General features: G+C 48.9%; 10 protein-coding genes across 10 annotated transcripts; 3 read left to right on the top strand and 7 right to left on the bottom strand.

Moving 5' to 3' along the window:
* Window positions 1–597: 597 nt before the first annotated feature.
* Window positions 598–1,953, bottom strand: M430DRAFT_40525 (hypothetical protein). The gene is made up of 2 exons (XM_024867405.1): window positions 1,579–1,953; window positions 598–1,525 (listed from the first exon to the last, which is right to left on the bottom strand). The coding sequence occupies exons 1-2, from the start codon at window positions 1,652–1,654 to the stop codon at window positions 807–809; spliced, it is 795 nt and encodes a 264-aa protein (XP_024723387.1). The 5' UTR covers window positions 1,655–1,953; the 3' UTR covers window positions 598–806.
* A 1,105-nt stretch (window positions 1,954–3,058) lies between these two features.
* Window positions 3,059–4,611, bottom strand: M430DRAFT_26253 (hypothetical protein; the record flags this gene model as incomplete). The annotated part of the gene is made up of 4 exons (XM_024865365.1): window positions 3,059–3,485; window positions 3,542–4,075; window positions 4,125–4,366; window positions 4,420–4,611. The coding sequence occupies 4 exons, from the start codon at window positions 4,609–4,611 to the stop codon at window positions 3,059–3,061; spliced, it is 1,395 nt and encodes a 464-aa protein (XP_024723388.1).
* Window positions 4,612–6,517: 1,906 nt separating this feature from the next.
* Window positions 6,518–8,081, bottom strand: M430DRAFT_17263 (hypothetical protein; the record flags this gene model as incomplete). Its single annotated transcript, XM_024863635.1, has 3 exons — window positions 6,518–7,103; window positions 7,151–7,623; window positions 7,674–8,081. The coding sequence occupies 3 exons, from the start codon at window positions 8,079–8,081 to the stop codon at window positions 6,518–6,520; spliced, it is 1,467 nt and encodes a 488-aa protein (XP_024723389.1).
* A 584-nt stretch (window positions 8,082–8,665) lies between these two features.
* On the top strand, window positions 8,666–9,315 carry M430DRAFT_98189 (hypothetical protein; the record flags this gene model as incomplete). The annotated part of the gene is made up of 3 exons (XM_024870103.1): window positions 8,666–8,859; window positions 8,912–9,018; window positions 9,071–9,315. 3 exons carry the CDS (start codon window positions 8,666–8,668, stop codon window positions 9,313–9,315), a joined length of 546 nt encoding a protein of 181 aa, XP_024723390.1.
* Window positions 9,316–9,611: 296 nt separating this feature from the next.
* Window positions 9,612–10,478, bottom strand: M430DRAFT_97879 (hypothetical protein; the record flags this gene model as incomplete). The annotated part of the gene is made up of 1 exon (XM_024870076.1): window positions 9,612–10,478. One exon carries the CDS (start codon window positions 10,476–10,478, stop codon window positions 9,612–9,614), a length of 867 nt encoding a protein of 288 aa, XP_024723391.1.
* Window positions 10,479–10,718: 240 nt separating this feature from the next.
* Window positions 10,719–12,331, top strand: M430DRAFT_48919 (hypothetical protein; the record flags this gene model as incomplete). Its single annotated transcript, XM_024868028.1, has 2 exons — window positions 10,719–10,796; window positions 10,847–12,331. The coding sequence occupies 2 exons, from the start codon at window positions 10,719–10,721 to the stop codon at window positions 12,329–12,331; spliced, it is 1,563 nt and encodes a 520-aa protein (XP_024723392.1).
* On the bottom strand, window positions 12,330–13,272 carry M430DRAFT_33857 (hypothetical protein). Its single transcript, XM_024866445.1, has one exon. The coding sequence runs from the start codon at window positions 12,941–12,943 to the stop codon at window positions 12,572–12,574; it is 372 nt and encodes a 123-aa protein (XP_024723393.1). The 5' UTR covers window positions 12,944–13,272; the 3' UTR covers window positions 12,330–12,571.
* Window positions 13,273–13,826: 554 nt separating this feature from the next.
* On the bottom strand, window positions 13,827–14,981 carry M430DRAFT_216315 (hypothetical protein). Its single transcript, XM_024864546.1, has 3 exons — window positions 14,862–14,981; window positions 14,112–14,802; window positions 13,827–14,056 (listed from the first exon to the last, which is right to left on the bottom strand). The coding sequence occupies exons 1-3, from the start codon at window positions 14,871–14,873 to the stop codon at window positions 13,944–13,946; spliced, it is 816 nt and encodes a 271-aa protein (XP_024723394.1). The 5' UTR covers window positions 14,874–14,981; the 3' UTR covers window positions 13,827–13,943.
* Window positions 14,982–17,581: 2,600 nt separating this feature from the next.
* M430DRAFT_40532 (hypothetical protein) lies at window positions 17,582–18,532 on the bottom strand (the record flags this gene model as incomplete). Its single annotated transcript, XM_024867406.1, has 1 exon — window positions 17,582–18,532. One exon carries the CDS (start codon window positions 18,530–18,532, stop codon window positions 17,606–17,608), a length of 927 nt encoding a protein of 308 aa, XP_024723395.1. The 3' UTR covers window positions 17,582–17,605.
* Window positions 18,533–19,103: 571 nt separating this feature from the next.
* On the top strand, window positions 19,104–20,627 carry M430DRAFT_117438 (hypothetical protein). Its single transcript, XM_024861669.1, has one exon. The coding sequence runs from the start codon at window positions 19,125–19,127 to the stop codon at window positions 20,436–20,438; it is 1,314 nt and encodes a 437-aa protein (XP_024723396.1). The 5' UTR covers window positions 19,104–19,124; the 3' UTR covers window positions 20,439–20,627.
* Window positions 20,628–20,651: the final 24 nt, after the last annotated feature.

Consider the following 20,651-nt stretch of genomic DNA (forward strand, 5'->3'; position numbering starts at 1 on the left):
CTGATGAAACCTTGGCTGTAGAATTGTCGATTCTGCCCTGGAGTCCAAGCCTTGATGGAAAAAAAGGATACAGAAAGTTATGTAGACGCGAAGGATATGGCGATGCAGGTGGGAGGTCGAATTTGACTTTGGAGGAAAGTGAATTGAACTGGAGGTTGTGATCACGTGACTTGCCCCTATTTCCTGTCTACCTATCTAGGTAGGTATGCAGGTACCTTGGGTACATCGGTAAGTATATGTAGATATCTATGGCTTTCTTCACATGGCATTGAAGATTAAAGAACCATAACCACCTACCTGGGACAAAGCTTCGACTTGCAGATTATTTAGACATTCGGCTGACTGCAAAACCAACTCGTTCAGGCATTTAATACTCCCCCTCCAGCACCACCGCCCCCTTTTCAAGAACCCTACGTCTGATTCTCAATATCTCATAAATTTCCAATAACTGAGGGGGCATGCAATAAGGTCGAGCTCGTTCAACACTTCATCTTGGAGCTCTTACGATTTTTGGGAGTGTAGAATCAGAAGCGTAGCAGCTATCCCGCTCTTACTGCCACATCATGCATATTCGACTTCGGACACTGGAGTCAACTTCCAGCCTCATTGTGAAAAGTATATCGTTGAATCTAGCTAACTAGCTAGTACGGTGCAGCCATACTTTCTCAAAGTAGGCATGATAAAAAGGCATGATAGAAAGGAAAACAAGCCCCAAACTTATCGCCACTCAGCCTATAATGCACAGAATAATACTTCATAATCATCGATCATCGCAGAGCAAAACGCCGTCCCATAACCCGCACCTGCTATCTCGCATCAGTCATGTCCTCGTCACCATCCTCAACAAGCGCATCCAAATCCTCTGGATGCGCAAGCAGAGTGGCCACGTTCTTCATCTCGTAATGCTTCTTCCGCATCTCTTCAAACTTCTTGTGCTTGTCTACCTCTTCCTTACTCAATCCTACGTGTTCCTGCTGCGATGGATGCTTGACTTGCACCGCCTTTTTGCTCTCAGGTTCCTCCGGGACAGCCTCTTCCGGCTCGCCTAGACTAAGACCGGGGATCTCCTCTTCTTTCGCCCTCGCGCTGCGTGCCGCCCGCTTCTCCAGATCCAACTCGTCGACCATGATGTCGCCAGCGTCCAACATCCGCAGCTCTTCTTCGTCCTCGGCGGGGTCGTAATGTCTGGCCCAAGGCGTCTTCGGCTCGTCAATCTTCATCGTGGAGCTCCTTTCCTGCTCCGTTAAGTAGAGGTTCGCCTCATCCCACTTCAACCGCATGTTTTCTTCGCCATTTCGGCCATTGGACGAGAGGCTCGACTTGCGGCGCGCTCCACCAGGCCGAGAGGAGTTGGAGGGGGAGCGGCGGGGGCCGGCGTTCTGGAGGGTGTTCTGGATGGTAATGTCTTTATCGGAGAGTTCGTGAGGGAGTCCAGGCCGGTGAACTGGTGAGGTTGGTAAGGGAGGTATGGTTGTTATGGGCGCCTGTTGGGGGGGAGAGCGGTGATATGAGTTCTTGAGGATCCCTGGAGGGGTGAGCCGGGGATGAGGAATGAGGGGAAGCAGGGTAGTTGGTTACCTTTTGGCCGCTTTGGGGACGGGGCGGGAGGAGAGTGAAGTTGCGTGGGACCTTCTGAAGCCATTTTGGTGCTCATTGAAGGCAAAGTAGTGGGGGTATTGAGGAGTTGGCGAGGTTGATTGTAGACTTGTATCGACTACCGGCTCACGAACCCTTGGTGGAGTGTCCGTCAAGGAGGTTGCCGCGGCGATTTATCGGACTTGGATTCAATTCGTGCGAAAAGGCGTCAAGGACCAGTACGGAGTAAAGGAGAGAGGGATTGATTGCGGTTGTCGACGCGGAAATAGAGGTGAAAGTAGAAGGGTAAAAAAGAAAAAGAGGTTCTGGTGTTTTGGTATCTCGTGGCTCTGACTGCTGGATTGTTCGTGTGACGAGTGTCGAGGGTGGAAATATCGCGGATGACCGTTGAACTCAAACATTTATACATTCACGTGCCAGGTGCGGGGCGATAATTTTGCACCTTCGCCGTCTCCTCCGTGCCTTTTTAGCGTATTACCGACTGTTTACGGAGTTTTATGGAGAATTTACGGAGTATTTGCGGAGTACCGTAAATCGTACTTCGCTGCGCTCCCTGACGTCATATCCGTGGGTGAATGTAGATAACGTGCCTCGGCATCTATTTTTGGACCTGAGGCACCCACGGACTCTCCAGTTCCAAACCAGTTTTCTGTTTCTGTTTCTGTTTAGAAGCCAGAAATTCTAGATATATGACGTCTATACATAGCTCTTGTCTTCCATTGTCCAAGTCTTCGAAGTATCAAGCGGCTTCGAGTTCTCCACGTTTTCACCATTTACACACCCCAAGACCATCAGTGTGCGTCCTTGCGTCTACATACATATACATGACAGCATGTAGGTAAACGCTATCGTTGAGGTGGTGCAAGTCGATGTACCCCACGTTTCCTTTGCACGTCATTCTGCAGCAAACCTAGATTTCTTTCCTTCAATCAGCTTCCTCGGAACTGGCCGGTCGTCTGTTTGGGCCCGAATAGCCTCATCTTCGCCGAATGAGAGCATGTTGCGCATCGAAGCACCATGCGTCGAGAATGCGAAGAGGCATCGTCGTGAAACCTCTGCCGTGCCGCAAATGACTGGTCATTTTAACATTTTGATATGATCATCTGCATGAAACCCTTCGGGCCGAAGACAAGCCTCATCCCCGTCCAAGTGGACGGAGGAGAGTGAAATGTTATTCCTATTCGTTCTTCACCTACAGAGAGCTGTATTACCTAAGGCGTTGCGGGTTGCTGCGGTCTTCTCATGGTTAACTCTCTCTAGTGAAGCTTACCAAGCCTCCTGGAAGTCTCAACAAGGCTCGAACGACTCTGTTGTCTGTCTTTAACATATGCCACCCGCACCCTTCCAATAGGACTGTTGGATCGGGGTCAGAATTCCTCTCTACAGCAGCCATTCATAGCCCCTGGCTTGGTCCTGCTCTTACCTGGAACTTAACTCTATTGCATCAGTTCTATGAAATGTCTCAAGACATCTCATCGGTAGTCGGAGAGACGATTCGGACGGCTTTCCTCTCCAGGCCTAGGTTCTGGCTATCGACTCCACGTCGATCCTCCTCGCGTCCTCTCGCGGACTCCGTTCCAGTTTCAACCGTAGGAGGATAGTTAATGTAAGCGCCAGGAACCTTTATATCTATACTCTTTCTTCTCTTGACTGCTGAGGTGACCTCGCTCGACGGGTATGGAATTGGAGGAAAGTCCCTGATTGGCCTTCCAATCCTCAATGGTGCAGGGATATTGAGAGGCCTCCTTGGCACACCGTACAAATCTGCCACAGGAAGTAATTGTGACAGAGACGCTGTTCTATACGGGCTCCACTGGTGTGGTGGTGGAATGGCGGGTGCAAAGAATCCCAACTCAGGATGTATTGCGACCTCTGGGTATTCTGCAGGCCTAGAGACTATCAGTGACAGCAACGGTGACGGTGAAGTTTTGGAGGAGCGAAATACCTCATCGTATACATAGATGACCGTCTGGGGATACTGGTGCTACTCCTTAGAGTCACGGGTTGTGCCCATCCTGTCCCTGTCGACGCCGGGATTTGCAAGAAGCCACTTGGATCTGAAAAGTCTCCATATCCAGAGATGTTGTCCGAGGTTGGGGTCTCCAAGTCTTGGGCAACAGTACCTTTCTTTCCAGGGTTAGAATCATTCAAATGATCAGGCAATTCTTCCCGCTGCTCTCTTAGCCTCGATCTCTCCAACATGGGAGGCAACGGTGAGAGGGGAAATTCTTCGGGGTGTTGGTGGGGCCCAGATGCCGAAACTGGAACCGGCTTTCTCCTTATTGCTCGTTCATTGGTTACGCCTCTCGGTTTACCTCTTATGTGTAAATCTTCTAGGTAGGAGGATGCCTGCGAGTTGTGATTCGGCGTACCGCTGGACCAGTTTACTCGGCTGGAGAACCTCCGAGGAATAAGAAAGGCCTCAGACCTTTCAGACGGATAGCAACTCAACGCTATCAAAAGGATTCCCATCAACAGTCTGCAAAGTTGTTAGCCGCAGGGAATTTCAGAATATCTGGGGACTTTACACTGCGAGCCCTGATTCAACTATGGCGACTACCTGCAAGTTGCAGTCTCGATTCCCCTTCAAGCATAAAGATGGCTTTGAAATAACCACGCAAGAGGCAATCAATGTCACAACCCAAAAGATCATTGCCAGGCAAGCGATCTTAAAACAAAGAGCGCGTATCTTGCGCAGAAACTCTCCCGAATGATTGCTCTGTAGTGTCGTGAGGAGGTACACGACGGTGTACAGGATCGAGATTATGGACTGCGATAGGTATATCAGCTAAGAATGCCACTAAGTCACCCATCAGAACTTACCGAGATCAGAAGGAAGGTTTGAGTTGCGCTCACACCAGATGTATGCACATTCTCTGATGAGAAGATCGATGCCGCGAGTCCAATACCAATGATGGAAACAAGTGCCAAGAAGCCTGTCGTGACCGACATAACCCAAGTCGTAAGTCGTGTCGACGTCCTGGGTGGTCTCACAGAGACTGGATTTCTCTCCATCTTTTTCTTTTCTGTAGTTACCAGAAAGCTCTGGGTTGCCTTACTCAGTCGTTCTGTTCTGTATACGCCGGGCGAGTCTTCGCAGGCACTACACACGCACAGTTCATGAAAAGTCAGTAAAAGTCGGACACGAGGTGTAAGTATATTCCAATAAGACTAGTATTATTGCAATAGATAAGGGAGAGAGAAGTAGGAAGGAAACCTACTCTTAAAATTATTGAAAAGGGGCTTCTGACGACGACTATCAGAACAAGCGAGAAAGGGGTCGGGAACTGGAATCAGAAAATCGCAAGGTTGGTACCGGGAGAAACTTAATGAGAAGGTCGGAGATTCTTCATGAGTTATGATTGTGCCATAAAGAGCTTGGTGCGCGGTACATTGCATTCCTAGAGGTGGTATCGAACTACATTCCTCAGTGTGGCAATCCATCCCGCCTCAGCCCGCCTTGTCAGGATGGATACGAGACTTATCGCATCCCCCAAACTTTGCAAGTATGAATCAATTGAGATACTAGAGATATTATCAAGTTAGTACGTCAATCCTCCTTAAGGCGAGTTGCGAAGAAACATCGTTAGACCCTCAGATAGAGCTTTGACACCGCATAGGTCTAGATCATCTTTAACTGATCTGTATTTGATTAGAGCCATTGGTAATTGTTCACGGATATATTTGCATTCTTTGCTTTAACTAGAGCCAATATAAGACAGGCAATACCTCAAGCAGAATAGCATTTGAGCACAATGTCTCCTCGTTGATATAGACAAACCACGACCTGAGCTACCTCCCTAAACCTCACGATCATCAACAATATCTTAAAATTGATCTCCGAGTTTGAAAGGTCGGGGTTTGTCATATTCGAAGTGGATTACTGGAGGATTTCGGAAGTTTGAGAATAATAGTCCACACTATTATTTCCTTATCTTCTTGCGGAACATTGCTGCAAATATACCATAAAGCATTCATTCCCCTTCGAGAGCATATTCTTTCTTCATATTATTCCCACTTCCTCTCATACGATCAAGATATCCCCTGCATCTGACATTTCCATTTCAGTATCCCTACCTACCTACCTACTAACAAGAAGTCCCCCATCGCCTACCTAGACATAAAAACCAGCGATAAGTTCTGACATGCATATCCAAACCGCGCGTCGAGTATATAAACCAATCTTGGAAACAGGACAGACAATGTGAAAGATAGCGAAGTAGCAGAGATAGAAAGAAAGACTAATATTGCATGAATGAAGTGTGAGCGCTAGCTGAGAGATCCTCAGTAGTTTTTGTGCTAGGTAGGTAGGATCTTGGGGAACTGTGGGATGGTTTTTGCTCATATACCTTATATAATGAAATATTAAGCGTTAGAGATCATGAAAAAGCGGCGGGAAAATGAAATGAAATTGGGCGATAATAACAGAAGGTTAGATAAGACCCATTCTTCACCGACCCCCTTCTGGAATTAAGTCCAATATGACTGACTGTAATTTCTGGGATGTAGGATGAAGAGGATCAGAACGCTACTAACGGGAAAGCGCAAGGAGATGATCAACCCTGACCACAAGCTGTACTTAAGTTGCACTTTGCTATTGAGGTAACGTTTGGCTGTGCACAACGGGGGAATCAGATCGCTCGATCCTTAAAATTCGAAGCTGAGGCACAGATACCTACTCCCGCTTTCCAGGACAAAAGGAAATGTATTATATCGAAATACAAGTAGGGTAATCATATGCACGTTATTTGTGACAAAGAGCAGAGTATCTCCATCCCCGAAACTCCTCGTGTCTCACATATCAAGACACGTTCCCAATCCCCATGCCAAAGTACGCCTTGCCTTTCCTTGCCTTTCGCTGAACGGAGATCGCAATTCATCTCCTGGTATTTTGTATCGTCAGAAGCTTCACCTCCCACATTTAGAATTCTCCACCAGTATTGCTAGAGCTCATAGCCTTGGCACTCCAGACACCAATCAGGCCCCACATGCCAACTCTCCAGCCTCTCCAGAGACCCTCGATACCTTGTCCTTTCCTGTCGGGCTTCTTGCCTCTCTTTACCATCTTCCCGGCTCCCGCACCAACCGCAATTTCCTGGCTCGAGGTACCCTCCTCCCGCACAATACTCCACATCGTCCCAAAGACCCCTCTGTACGGTCCTACCTCCACCATTGTCTGCATGTTCGGCCCTCCTGTAGCGGAGTACTCTTGCGAAGAGAGAACGGCCATCTGCCCCCTCCTTAATACGGTCTCAAACGGGAGTTTGATGAATAGTTCGACGACGCGGGAGAGAAATTTGCAGAGGCTGTAGGCGGTGGGGGTGAGGACCGGATCGATGGCCAGGTGGGAGCGGAGCAGTAGGGGTGTGGAGTGGGCTATGGTTGGGGTTATCAAGTTGTGGAGGGCGGTGGGTATAATTAAGGGTGTAGGGCAGAAGTAAGATGGAAGGGTGCGGAGGTTGTATGTGAGTGAGCGGTTGGGGTCGGAAACGGGCGATAAAATGAGCCTGGGACTGTTAGCATTGTATGGGTTATAGAGTGGACTCAAACTGACTTGGTTCGGACGAGATCCAACGGTGCCAGAAGAAGGCCAGTTACAACTGAAGCTGCCACTGCTACTCCAAGGGATGCCCAGGGGTAGGGAGTATCGATCACATCAGTTACAGCTCCCAGCCCTACTATTGCCCCTGGATCAGGCACGTTAAATATAGCAGAAAAAACGCCCCTTGACCAATTCTCTAGGGTAGTAAGCAGGAGGGAATGGATAAATGTAGCATTCGTTGCTTTCCAAACCCCCCATGCTCCTTCTTTTGTCCATTCCTGAGAGATCACCTCTAGTAAGGAGTCGGCTCGCTTTAGTGAAAGCTGGTGTGAAGGCGGAATGGTTTTGGGCGATCGAGGTGGAGGTGAGAGAGATCGGTCACTATTCCGCCGTCGAGATCGAGAAGGGGTATATGAGTGTGCGGATGGAGCTGAGGAGGTGAAGTATGCAGGTTCATCTGCGTCGGAGTCTGAACCGTATTGATCCTTGCATGGCGGATTAGCACATGTACTCAAAGAGGCCTCAGTCTCCATACATCACTATACACTGAACCCCGATAACTTGACGCCCTTGATCGCACATCTTCTGCCACGGAAACTGGTGTTGTCCCTGCTGCTCCCTGACTCCTGACCTGCAGGACGGTCTTCCCGACATCGAAAGGCTGGCTTAGCAATACGCTAAAGTACCTGTATAAATTGTCGTTGAACATCTTCTGGACCGATTCCATACCCGATGGTGCGGAGTCTGAGGAGAAGTAATCACTGTAGTCGACATCAGAGAAGATGTCGCGTGCAGATGATGCGTAGGATGCTGCACTGCCATTTTTTGGGCCAAGTCCATGAGTTCCAGAGCTGGTCGCGCCTGGTGTGTCTTGCGGGAGGCCAATAGATGGAGGCCTGTAGTATGGCCGCAAGGGATTTGGGCCCTCTCGTGAGGTCGACATTATGGATTATGGTTGTTGGTTCTGGAAGAAGGTTGGTGGTTTGCAAAACCAAGGATTTATCAAAAATCATGGAAGATCCATCAATCAGACAAGGATGTCGTCGGAAGTGTCAAAAGTACGCGCCTATCACGAAGCTCGCGTATAGTATTACCGTATTACTGTATTATCACCACGTTATTCAGATATTAAAGTGTGTTTATTCACTGCATTACAGTATTTACTCCGGCAATCTTATCTCCGACAACATTTTTGCTGCTCGGCCTCTTAAAATTATTAAATAGCAACAACACCAAGAGAACAATACTTGGTTGGAACATAATATACACCGCCATTTAAGGTGCCCCTTACGTTGCAGTTGTGCTTTACATTCTACTCTTTGAACTGGCTTTCCTGGCTTTCTTTCCATACCCATATCAACATCGTCTGGCCAATTCGCCTTCTCTCTTTCAAATCGCAGGCACACGCTCATAGTCAAGATGGTTACCACGAGAACAGCAAGTCGAAGTTTGCTGGCGCTTCGGAGGGTGAAGTGCCAATGTCTGCAGACCCCATTCAGAGCGGCGCCAGCAGCTCAAAGTCGATCCATGTCTTGCGCAACAATTCCATCACATCCATCAACATATCACTTTACCGTACGCAGCACCGCAAACCCTCGAAGCAACATCCGGAAGCAATTCGAAGTAGGACAAATTGCAAGATCCTCACCGACAAGGAGAGCATTCTCGGTAACCCCAGCTGCTGCGCATGGTGACTGGTCGCCGCCAAAGCCGGGAGAAGAGTATGTCAAGCTTCGGACACGTAGGGATAGGATGGTGCTGATCCACAAGCAGGCTCTATGTAACGTTTATCGACAAAGAGGGCGATGAGCACAAGATTGCAGTGTCGAAGGGGGACAATCTCTTAGATGTTGCTCAGGCAAATGATATCGAGATGGAAGGTATGGCCCCAGCTCTATACACGCAGCGGCACAAGCTCAAAATAGGATCTAGGCGCCTGTGGAGGCTCCTGTGCATGCTCTACGTGCCATGTGATAGTCGAGGACGAGGAAATGTACGATAAGATGCCCGAGCCTGACGACGACGAGAACGATATGCTGGATCTAGCGTTCGGTTTGACCGAAACATCGAGACTGGGTTGCCAGGTTATCATGGACGAGTCACTGGATGGATTACGAGTGAAGCTTCCCTCGATGACGAGAAATATGCAGGCGAGCGATTTCGGCCAGAAAAACTAAAGATCTGATTAAGGATGTACTCCATAGGTGGCATGGAGAGGATAGACTGGGCCGGGAGGGGTTTAGACACACGGCATGTACAAGTGCGTCTATTGGGAAAATAATCTTGGATCAAGAATAGGATCCTATTGGGAGGGTATCATAGATCCTCGTGTATATGTAGTATCTTGCCGCCGTCGATTTGTTCATAGAGCCCCTTGGAGTGTTGAGCATCTCCAACGATGCTTCGAAAAAAGAACGCCACACATTCAACCGCAACACCAAGCCATTCCTATGCACAAATAACTTTTTCCTCCTCAAGCTTCCTCAATCCCTCCAGTCTTCAACCCTCCTCCACCACCAGCAATTAGCTCCAAAAAGCCCTTCTTGCTCATCTCATTGATCTTCTCTTCTCTCCTTCCCTGCCCGACGATGCCCTTGTTCCTCGCCTCCCTCGCTGCCTCCTCGCCTTTAACCTGTGCAGCTCTTACTGCGTTGAACAGCTTCACCACACCCCTCTGAGCCGTCTTCCTCAATCTCTTCTCCAACTCCATCGTCTCCTGCACGCTCTGGCCCCCCTCCCCTTTCCCATTCGCAGCATCAAATGCCGTGCTGGCTCCGAGGACGTCCTTGACCCGCCCCTTATCCAGCGCGGCTCTCTTCTCCTCCCTCAGCTTACTCTTCGCCTTCTTCTCTAACGCCAAATCTGTGATTTCCTTGCTGGCTTGAAGAGCTGTCACGCTTCTCGAAAGGACTGGATCACTCCGTTTTGAGCTTGATAGCTTCGAGCTCAAGATCTTGGACATGGATGTCGCAAATGCATCCGGGTCGTTGCGTTTGCGCTTTCGTATTAAATTGGGATTCGTCTCTTCTGAGCCCGAGTCCGAGCCTGATTCTGAGTCTGAGTCCGAATTCGACGCATCTGTGACCTCGGACTCTTCTCCTGCTGCTTCCAGTGCAGGCTCATCATCTTCGTCTGACGCTGCTGCTGTGACGAGATCTGTGGTGTCAAGTCCTTCTTCATCAGAGTCTTGTAGGTTCACGGCTTGGAAGTCTGTTTCTGCCTCGGATTCGGAGTCGCTGCTGTGGTATTCGGTTTGCTTCTTGAATTTCTTAACAGGTCGAGACACCTTCCCTTTCATCCCCTCTTCCACCTTGCGTTTTTTAGAGTGTGGTCCTGCCATCTGGTCGAATTGTCGTGGATGTTATGTTCCTGATCCTCCCATGGGAGGGACCAAAAACTTCCAAAATAATATGTTCTGAAATTCTTTGGGATTTTCCGAAAGCGCGGAACAACTTCTCATTGGCCAAGTCTGAACCATTATGAACACCCCGCCTCTTTATCCCACATTTGTTAGTTTAGACCTCCTAAACCCCATCTCTGCGACGGCGACAGCAAGATCGTCGCATAACTCATACTCAGCATGGTTCTTCAAGATTTGGGGCGGCGTATCAATGCCGCCGTCAGTGACCTCACGCGGTCCAGCAATCTCGATGAAAAGGTAGATAACACCTTATTCTAGCGGCGAGTCGAGCTCACTGACAGACCTAGGCATTCGATGGAATGATCAAGGAAATCTGCTCCGCGCTCCTGCAAGCCGATGTGAATGTGCGCCTGGTCAGCAAACTACAAAAGTCCATCAAAGCCGCTGTGAACTTCAAGGAGCTGGCGCCCGGTGTCAACAAGAAACGGCTTATCCAAAAAGCTGTCTTCGACGAACTGGTCCAACTCGTGGATCCGCATGCCGAACCTTTCAAGCCAAAGAAAGGGAAGCCTAATGTTATAATGTTTGTGGGATTACAGGGCGCGGGGAAGACGACCACTTGCACGAAATTGGCGAGGCATTATCAATCACGAGGATTCAAGGCCTGTCTGGTTTGCGCAGACACGTTCCGTGCCGGTGCTTTCGACCAGTTGAAGCAGAATGCCACGAAGGCGAAGATTCCATATTACGGGTCACTCACACAAACGGATCCGGCCGTAGTCGCGAAGGAAGGTGTAGAGAAATTCAAGAAGGAGAGGTTTGAGATTATCATTGTGGATACCAGTGGAAGGCATCGACAAGAAGATGCTCTGTTCCAAGAAATGGTTGATATTCAGTCGGCCGTCAAGCCTGACCAGACGATCATGGTTCTAGATGCCAGTATCGGACAACAGGCAGAGGCTCAAAGTAAAGCTTTCAAGGAGACTGCGGATTTTGGTGCTATTATCATCACCAAGACCGATGGACATGCCAGCGGAGGTGGTGCCATCTCGGCAGTTGCAGCTACACATACCCCTATCGTCTTCATCGGAACTGGAGAACACATGTTAGACTTGGAAAGATTTGCTCCTCAGCAATTCGTATCGAAACTTCTCGGAATGGGCGACATGCAAGGGCTCGTGGAGCACGTGCAATCCCTGAAACTGGACCAGAAAGACACCATGAAGCATATTGCCGAGGGTGTATTTACTGTCCGCGATCTCCGAGATCAATTATCGAATATCATGAAGATGGGCCCCCTCTCCAAAATGGCAGGCATGATTCCTGGCATGAGCGGAATGATGCAAGGCATGGACGACGAAGAAGGCTCACTGAAACTCAAGCGAATGATCTACATCTGCGATTCGATGACCGCGAAGGAATTGGATAGCGATGGCAAGATGTTCGTCGACCAGCCTACGCGGATGACGAGAATAGCCTGCGGAAGCGGGACAAGCGTAAGAGAAGTAGAAGATCTCTTAACGCAGCACAAGATGATGGCAGGCATGGCAAAGAAGATGGGTGGCAATATGAAAAATATGCAAAGAGCTCAAGGGGCCATGGGAGGGGGCAACAAACAACAGCAGATGGCAGCGATGCAGAAGCGGTTGGCAAGCATGGGCGGTGCTGGTGGCGGTGGCATGCCAGATATGGCATCATTGATGAAAATGTTTGGGGGAGGAGGTGGAGGTATGCCCGGTGGCATGGATATGCAAGCTATGTTGAAGCAAATGGGAGGGATGATGGGCGGGATGCCTGGCATGGGAGGCCCAGCTGGAAGAGGACGGCGATAAACATCATCGCTCGCAGACACGGCCAAAGGGACAAAAGAGGTTGCATAAAGCGCGGCGTTTGGAGCCCGGATTTGAATTTCAGGGATTGGATTGGACGAGATATGTAATTCTCACCTCGGCCACTCGATGGCCATTGTATCGATCGATCATTTCTGCAACAGCTAGTTTAACACCAGTCCTCTATTCCCCTTCCAAACGAGTCGAGCCCGCTTCCCTCACCTGCCCGCCTAACTATTCATCTCACAGCCAAACCTCAGTCTCTATGTCCCCATTCGCCCACGCATCCCTCCGCTTCAGCTTCCATCCCCTCCTCCTCTGCCCATTCCCACACTCACAACTCGGCGTCCCATTGATAGAGATATCCTCTGCCAGCAAAGTGCCAAACTCCCCCGCTAGAATCTTCTGTTCCCTAACCAGCTCCGCCATCATCTCATACAGTTTCCTGAACTCTGCGTCTGGGCCGCTGGGGGCGGAAGCTGGGGCACATGTAGGTTGCGACAGGAACGTACGCTCGAACAAGGACGTTAGGCTGCAGGAGGCGGTCCAGAGTAAGACCCAGCCTAGGAGGAGATAGAGGATGGTGCGCGGGGTGAGGAGATTGCTGTCGGGCATGTTTTGGGGTGGTTGTTGTATTATTATTATTGATTGGGGATTTTGGGTGTAGTGGTGAAGGCGTTGTGCGTGTAGAGGAAGAGAGCGCTGCGCAAGCCTGAGGGGACGGGGGCTACAGGGCCGCGCACCGCTGAAGGGCGACGGGTCCAGAGGAGAGGTGGGGGGTGTATATGTTAGTGATTTTGGATTCGTGATATTGCGTATGGGATCAACGGTCAATGGGGCAAATACAGTCAGCTTCTCATGGATCTTTCCTTATCTACCCCGGACGCCATTGTGGGACGGTGCGATCTTCACGCGGGATGAACTAGGGTCTCGTTATTCAGCTTCTGCTTTACGTTACTGTAGGCAGGCCTTGAAGATCATAAGTGCTGGGCGCAGAATGAGATACATACCTTGATAACATTGTGTACATCTACCATTCTATGTCAGCTATATAGCATCTTGCCTATGTATATAGAAGAGTTCAATAAGCACTTCTTATACAACCATTTTGTTTTAAAGTCATTTGTCTCAATAGAAGTCCGAATTCAAAGAGAGGAAGGATTCTCGATGAACAAAAGCTTAGCACTCATTGAAAACCTGCCTCAAGTATAACGCGAGAGGAATGGGTCTCACGAGTATAAAACTACCTGGGGCAATTGATTATGAAATGAATACTCAATTTCACTGCGGAAAGAAAACATTGTATGTAAATCAAGACAAGTCCCCCGTATTTAGTTCGTCAATCATTCAACAGCTCCACAGCTCCACAGCTCCATCGTAAACCGCCACAAGAAGGGTCTCCGCTTAACGAAAGGAGCGAGACCTTGAATCGGCAGAGGGGGGTGTTTGTAAAAGCGTAATCAGGTTTGGAAGTGAGAGAAGATGCTGAGGCAGATTTAAGAATCGAATAAACCTAAAACAAGTTTGAAATTCCTTTCAAAGGTGGTGATGATGCTCAAGGTATCACGGCGAAGTGATAGGCGATGGGATAACTGGATGCCAAGTGTTCTCTCCTTCATTTAATGAGTCCGTTCGGAAACCTTTCAAGTTCTCGTAATCTTTCCTCCGTAGAACCATGATTGTCGGGGTCAAGATAGATCCTGGCGACAACACCTCTCTCAGGACGTCCTGCCGGATAGTTAGCAATCTGTGGAGCGTATATAATCTGATTCGCGTGACTAACGCCCATGGTGATGGCTGTGGCCTCTCCAACGATAATCATGCCATGCTCTTTCCTCTAACAGAGCGCGGTCCAGGTTGTTAAATGAGCAACTGAATGATATCAGGGCTATCAAGATGGAGAGGTCTCCACCAAGGCCCCGAGCCCTAGGTGCACCAGGATATGGCTCATATGGGCATCTGTACGAATCTAGCCCCAATCTATGGATCCAGCCAGGTTCTGCACCAGCTCCTGTACTAGCGAGGTATTCTTGATCGGCAACGAACTGGACTAGAGACAAGTTTCCCTCATGCTCAAATGCTAGAGGGTACCAACGATCACAGGGGGACTGAGCGGTGGCCATATCGAACGTACTGACATCTTCTATTGCAGTAAAGAACTGATTAAATGGATTACACCAGAATACCGTCGTAGTTTCATAAGGAGTGAGCTGGATGTTCGGTTGACCTATTGCGCTGACCACGCCATTTCTCCACCTGTATAGATGTCCTGGATGTGGAGGAGAGAACCCGTCCCTGTAAATCGGTGGACACCAGCGCCCATTTTCATCCAGTCTAGGTGGAATTTCGCTAGAGTCGTTTATAGGTAGCTCATCGACGACAAAGAGAAAACTATAAGGGGGAGAGATTGATGGTCCTTGTTCTTGTTGTGCCGACTTGGAGGAAAAGCCGCGTGAAGACTTTCCCGTTGGTTTCTGTAGTATTTCTTTAGACATACACAACATGCAGAGCAAATACCGAGCGAACGACCTACAGATCTGCCCATATCGTATTCGTAAGGTAGGAAATGATGATACGACAGTGTACGACTAGCTTACGCATTCGTATGTTCTGAACAGATGAGTTGACCGAGATTTAATCGAAACGACAAGTGTAGACGATGGCAAGGAAAAGGTAAGGGAGGTAGTGATGAGACACGGTCTCTACCCGTTCTAAAGTGACAACAGGCGGCATCCTTGATCCTGGACACCCAGTACTTACATTAGTGCGCGTGACGATATTGATTGAATCTGGTTGACTGCGATAGTTTTGTTTGATAGTATTCCCCAGAGATTGGCTGCAGTATGGCCCCCATATGCAGGCTTGCTTGGCATTGCAGGATGTACCATAATCCAAAGAAGAGAGTAACCATCGAGCTAATGATCGTCATAATGCTAGCAGGAATTGGCTGAAAGGATAACACTTTGCTAAAGATGACACAAGAACATGATCCTTGCGAATAAGGAGCAAATACCTTCCTCAGGGTGTCTCGAGACCAGTGACTATCAGTAGATGCGTTTCCTGAATAGTAGACTGCTGGTAATTGTGTGGTCGCACATCAGCCTGGAAACTATGGCACCTGTTCGACGAGGGAGAGTTGACTGTACCCCTGCAAAAGCCAGAGGAGCCAACATGTGATTTTGGGCAGGAGTACACGTATCACTGAGATGCTGGATGGTTAATGGTTCCGGTGCTGTCCATTCCCCTAGGCCAAGAGCAATCACTCTGTGATGTCCTAGACCAATATTATTGGGATCCTCGGTCTGACACCTATGAATGCAGGGAAGGCGCTGTGCGCCGTGAGTGATGAATCAGCCGCGAAAATTGAGAGGAGTGTAAGTGCCCGGAGGGCAAGAGTCGAATCGACAAGCCCGAAAGGAGGGGGATAGTCCAAGGCCCTCCAAGGGAACTTCTCGGCAAGTTCAGTGCGGCTCTGCGCAGTGAGGAGTCCTCACGGCTATAACTTGAGCGGCTACCGTCGCCAGAAGGCAAAACGGTTAGCCAATTCGTGTGGTAGAGATAAGGTGTGATTCGGCTGTCCCTCAAGTGTGAGGCCTCTTTCCACACAAGGTGTGGGTGAAGTTTGACGAATCATACGTCTCAGATATCTGCAAAGATTTTAGCGACCGGTCAAAAGTTTAGAGTAGAGAACAGCATGAAATGCGAGGAGGACAGACCAAGAAAGAAGGCATTGTTTCTCGAAGACATGATTTTCTATGAGACTCGAATAAAGACCGCTTCCGAATAGGCGGGTTCTGCCATCTTATATTTTGTCCTCCTGCAGTCGTGGTCAAGGGTCAGCTGGACTTGCATGGAGTGTCCTTCGACTCTCATAGTAGTCGGGCGTACTCTCTCGTTAGCTTGGTTGCCTCGTTCCTTAAATCAATGTTGCCTCGCCCATGGCGAGGTATTTCAAGCTCATGTAGCAGCCCTCGACCAATGACATATCAAATACTGAAAGGTGCAGACTCTGCATCCTCCGCCTGCAAGTGACAGCGTATAAATGAGGAGGATAAGGATCTCCCATACTACATGCACCAAAAAACAAACTACTGGATGTTTGACTTGTCAATTTTCGGATTGACAGAAGGGATTGACCATAATTTTCGACCACAGACTTCGTATCGGCACAAGAGTGGAGTTGACTGCATCGAAACAGGTTAGGTCTTATGAGAAACACCTGGCAGTATTTCTAAAGTGTCCTATGACAAGAGAACTTAGGAGTGGCAAGGCTGCAGCTCATATCCGCTTCATGCTCGATGTGAAAACATGGGGAACATTAAGTGATAGATGGATAACATCAGCTGGGTCGAATCAGATTTATCCAATAGCAAACTTGACGAGTGTCCGGGTGTTGCTTTGATTCTTGTTCTTCTGAGAAAGGCAAATATCGCCAAAGCCGACATCACTTGAAGCCAAATGTAATGATTGGTCATGCGTGGATAATAAGTAATTGATGGAATAGCACTGTGCGGAGAGGTTCAACAGCGGAGTAGGACTTGCCACTATCCCAAGAAGTCGTCAATGTTTCTGAAGGAGCTTTTATTAAGCTCAACTTGGCACCCTATCAGAAAGGGGTATAAGGAATGTAAGGGTGTGCAGGCGTGTACCGCGCAACATCGAGGTCGAAGAGCAGGAGTGCAGATGCCGCAACTTAGTCCACCCCAAGATGGGATTATCTGAGCTGCGAGCGGAGAGGAATGAAGTCGGTCTGAAATTCACGAGGTCACTTTGCTCGCATCGCATTTGTATCAAAGAATGAAGAGCTTGTGGCCCGTGAAATATATCAACAAATAAGCGAACTCGGAAGGGGCAAGACAACTGCACGTGATCGGGCGCATATTCTCATTCCAGTCTGGTAATTTGGGGTGTGATGAGCAGAGAGGCAACTAGTCGAAATACTCTAGGTCTGTATCTGAGGGGTGGAAATCAGGTCAGTTTATGGGCTACATGTGGACGCTTGACGAGGAGCGAGCCAGGGGCATTCTCCCGAGCCGGGATAGACTGAAGAGAGCTAATATTGCTACGGAAGCCAAGCATTCAAGGGATCCATATTCCGTAGGAATTTATACTCTACGGCTAGAGTATGAGGATAGCAGAACGTCTTGATTTACTAGTCATCTAGAGTCATGTATTCTGGTTTTTTGCATGCTTCTCGCCGATCGAAAGAAGGCCGAGTTCGTAATAATCTGATGCCTCGTGAAGTACGCAGGACCCATGTTCGTGGAACCATTATTATCACGGCCCCTCTTGCTCCAGCGCAGCCTTACTATCGCTCTGGCTGTTCGTCTTTCGACGAGTCTTGGCCGTCTTCCTCCACGCCGCCTTCCCCCACACGCTCACTCGATCTCGAACTGCATGTAACTTTTGTCTGTGTCGTCCATGCTGACGAGCGGGCGAGGTGGGTTCTATTACTGAGTCTTGGGCTGGTATATTTTCAGAATCAGCACACGCCTGAATTTCCAATTTCTCCTCCTCCATCAAAACACTGCTCTCTGTCTGATCATGTGTGACTGACATCGAGGAAGGCATATATATCCCAGCCGCAGGATTCAAAGTGCTCGGTAGTTTGGGTAAAGAGGCCCGGACTTCGCACTCTTCTCCGATAACAGGAGCGCTGACGGGGTTTGCTTCTTGGTCTTTTTTGACACTTATATCCGCATGGTCTTTCGATAAGTTCCTGGTCGGAGTTTTCTGCTGAACATAGCGGTGGAGCTCCTCCCAAGCATCTCCAAAAAGAGTCCCCATGAGTGTGTCACGGAACGTTGCATCGTGCGTGCAACCACAGTATTGTTCCGTACATATTCCGAGCATAAAGTAGCGGCAGGCCTTGTTTGATGCCATAAAATGAACAATTTGATCTAAAGGGTCCGCATTTGTAGCGTACAGAAATTGGGAGCCGTTCTGAGGAAGGCTGTACTGCTGGGGTATAACACCCGCGTATGTTGGATAACCTTGTACGTCCACTCCGTGGGGCCGATTGCCATAGAGAAAATTATTCTGTACGGGGAATCCGTGTGGAATGTAACGGGGAGCCGTCCCATTCACCACATCAGCATAAGGAGGGTTCATTCGTCGTTCTGCTCCGTAGGTAGCACTGTCATTCATAAGACCATTGGCATATTGCGGCGGTGGAGACGGATCTAAGTGCCCGCTAGAGCTCATATTGAGGATCTGGAGGATATGCTTGAGTGTTCTTTTGGTCTCCGAAAATATTGTAATGTAATGCTCGTAATGATGGTGCAGGACCGAACGATGAACGAAGAGGAGACCAGGCGGTACCGAAGAATTCCTTGAGAAACATAACACAAGAGACGAAGAAGGGATTATAGACTGAATCTAAAATCGCAATCGCACTTACCTTGGCCAAGAAGAGGAAATAAACTCAGTAGAGTTAGACTGCTGAACTCTGAAGGAGTCTGTCTGTAAAGTAGCCGGGAACTACCCTCCTCAACATTTCCATGCACCGACGAAGCTTTAGAGGCAAGGACAAACAGATTTTTATTAAGACCAGACTGCTTCAATCATGAATACAAGACGAACTTAGGGAGTCTAGAGGTGACAGAAACAGTCGAGCTGGAAAAACAGGTCCCCGAAGATTAGGTAATCAGATGTTTGAAGGCCAAATCACGTGCCAGAAAACCATTCACCGCCCGCACATTCTGCCTGGCAGATAGATTTCGGGAAAGTATTTTCTGAAATTCTGAAATCGATACCCCGCCAAATCTCAACCTCAGTCGCTACCCACGCAGCAAAAATGGCCTCAAACGCACCGAAACCGATACACAGTCTAGTTATTGATGCAGGTCCGATAATCAAAAATGAGCCATCTGTTTCAACCCTCCTAGGACAGGCCGAAACGCTTTTCACGATCCCGGCCGTTATCGATGAAATCCGCGACGCAGTGACAAGAGCTCGAGTAGAATCGACTCTACTGCCATTTCTAACGTTGAGATCACCGAGAGCAGCAAGCATAAAGGTCATCACGGACTTTGCGAGGAGGACTGGGGATCTGGAGGTGCTCAGTCGTCCGGATATACACCTGATGGCATTGGCATACGAGCTAGAGTGCGAAAGGAACCATGGAGATTGGCGGTTAAGAAGCTTGCCGGGGCAAAAAAGACTTAATGGAGCGCCACCTGCTTCTCTGAAGAGTGAGAGCTCCTCGGAGACGCCTGCAGAACAGGCTGAGACGCCGACACAATCTGAGCCGACGACTACACCTGAGACGAGTGCCACAGTCCCCGAGCAGGTTAATGAACCTGTCACAACCACTATCGAAGAATCCCTTGAATCCACTCATATTTCTTCGCCGGATGACCAAAACAAGGAATCAAACCCGGCGGAGTCTAGCCTTACACCTTCTTCAGAACAGCCAACCACAGAATCCGATCATACGGTTGAAGAAGTAGAAGTCTCAGGATCGGAAGACTCCGATGAGGAGGGCTGGATCACACCCTCGAACCTCAAGAAACACCAAGAAAAGGACGCAAACTCTTCAGCCGAACCTCAAGATGAACCCAAGGTAATGCAAGTCGCAATCATCACTTCCGATTTTGCCATGCAAAATGTTCTTCTACGCATGAACATCAACCTTCTCTCTCCGTCTCTACAGCGAATACGGCAGCTTAAGACTTGGGTCTTACGGTGCCATGCGTGTTTTGATATCACAAAGGATATGAGCAAGCAATTCTGTCCTCGCTGCGGGAAACCAACGTTACTTCGAACATCGTGTTCAACAGATCAAAATGGTACTTTCAAGGTACATCTCAAGAAGAACATGCAATGGAACACCCGAGGGAATGTTTATAGCATCCCGAAGCCAGTGGCAGGTTCGTCGAATGGGAAGCTTGTTGCAGGAGGAGGAAAGGGAGGATGGGGCCAGAGTTTGATCTTGGCAGAGGATCAAAAGGAATACATCCAAGCCATGACAGGGGCGAGGAGAAAGAAGGAGAGGGATTTGATGGATGAGGACTACTTGCCTAGTATCCTGTCAGGTGATCGAGCCAGAGCGGGTGGGAGGCCGAAAGTGGGAGCTGGGAGGAACGTGAACTCGAAGAAGAGACGTTGATTTCGTCTGTTCGAATTATGACATTGCCGGCGTCGAAGAAAATGGGACGAAAGGGTCATATACGGAACACAGGATAGATAGAACTTGGGAATCTTTTATGACCTTTTTGACGTAATATCCATGCAGCAATCGCAACAATATCTCAAACACCACCTAACTCCCATACTCCACGATATGCCCCTCCCTCCTAGAAGCAAACACCCCTCCTGCATT

Source organism: Amorphotheca resinae (genome assembly GCF_003019875.1).
Source record: "Amorphotheca resinae ATCC 22711 unplaced genomic scaffold M430scaffold_3, whole genome shotgun sequence".
Taxonomy (NCBI): Eukaryota; Fungi; Ascomycota; class Leotiomycetes; order Helotiales; family Amorphothecaceae; genus Amorphotheca; species Amorphotheca resinae.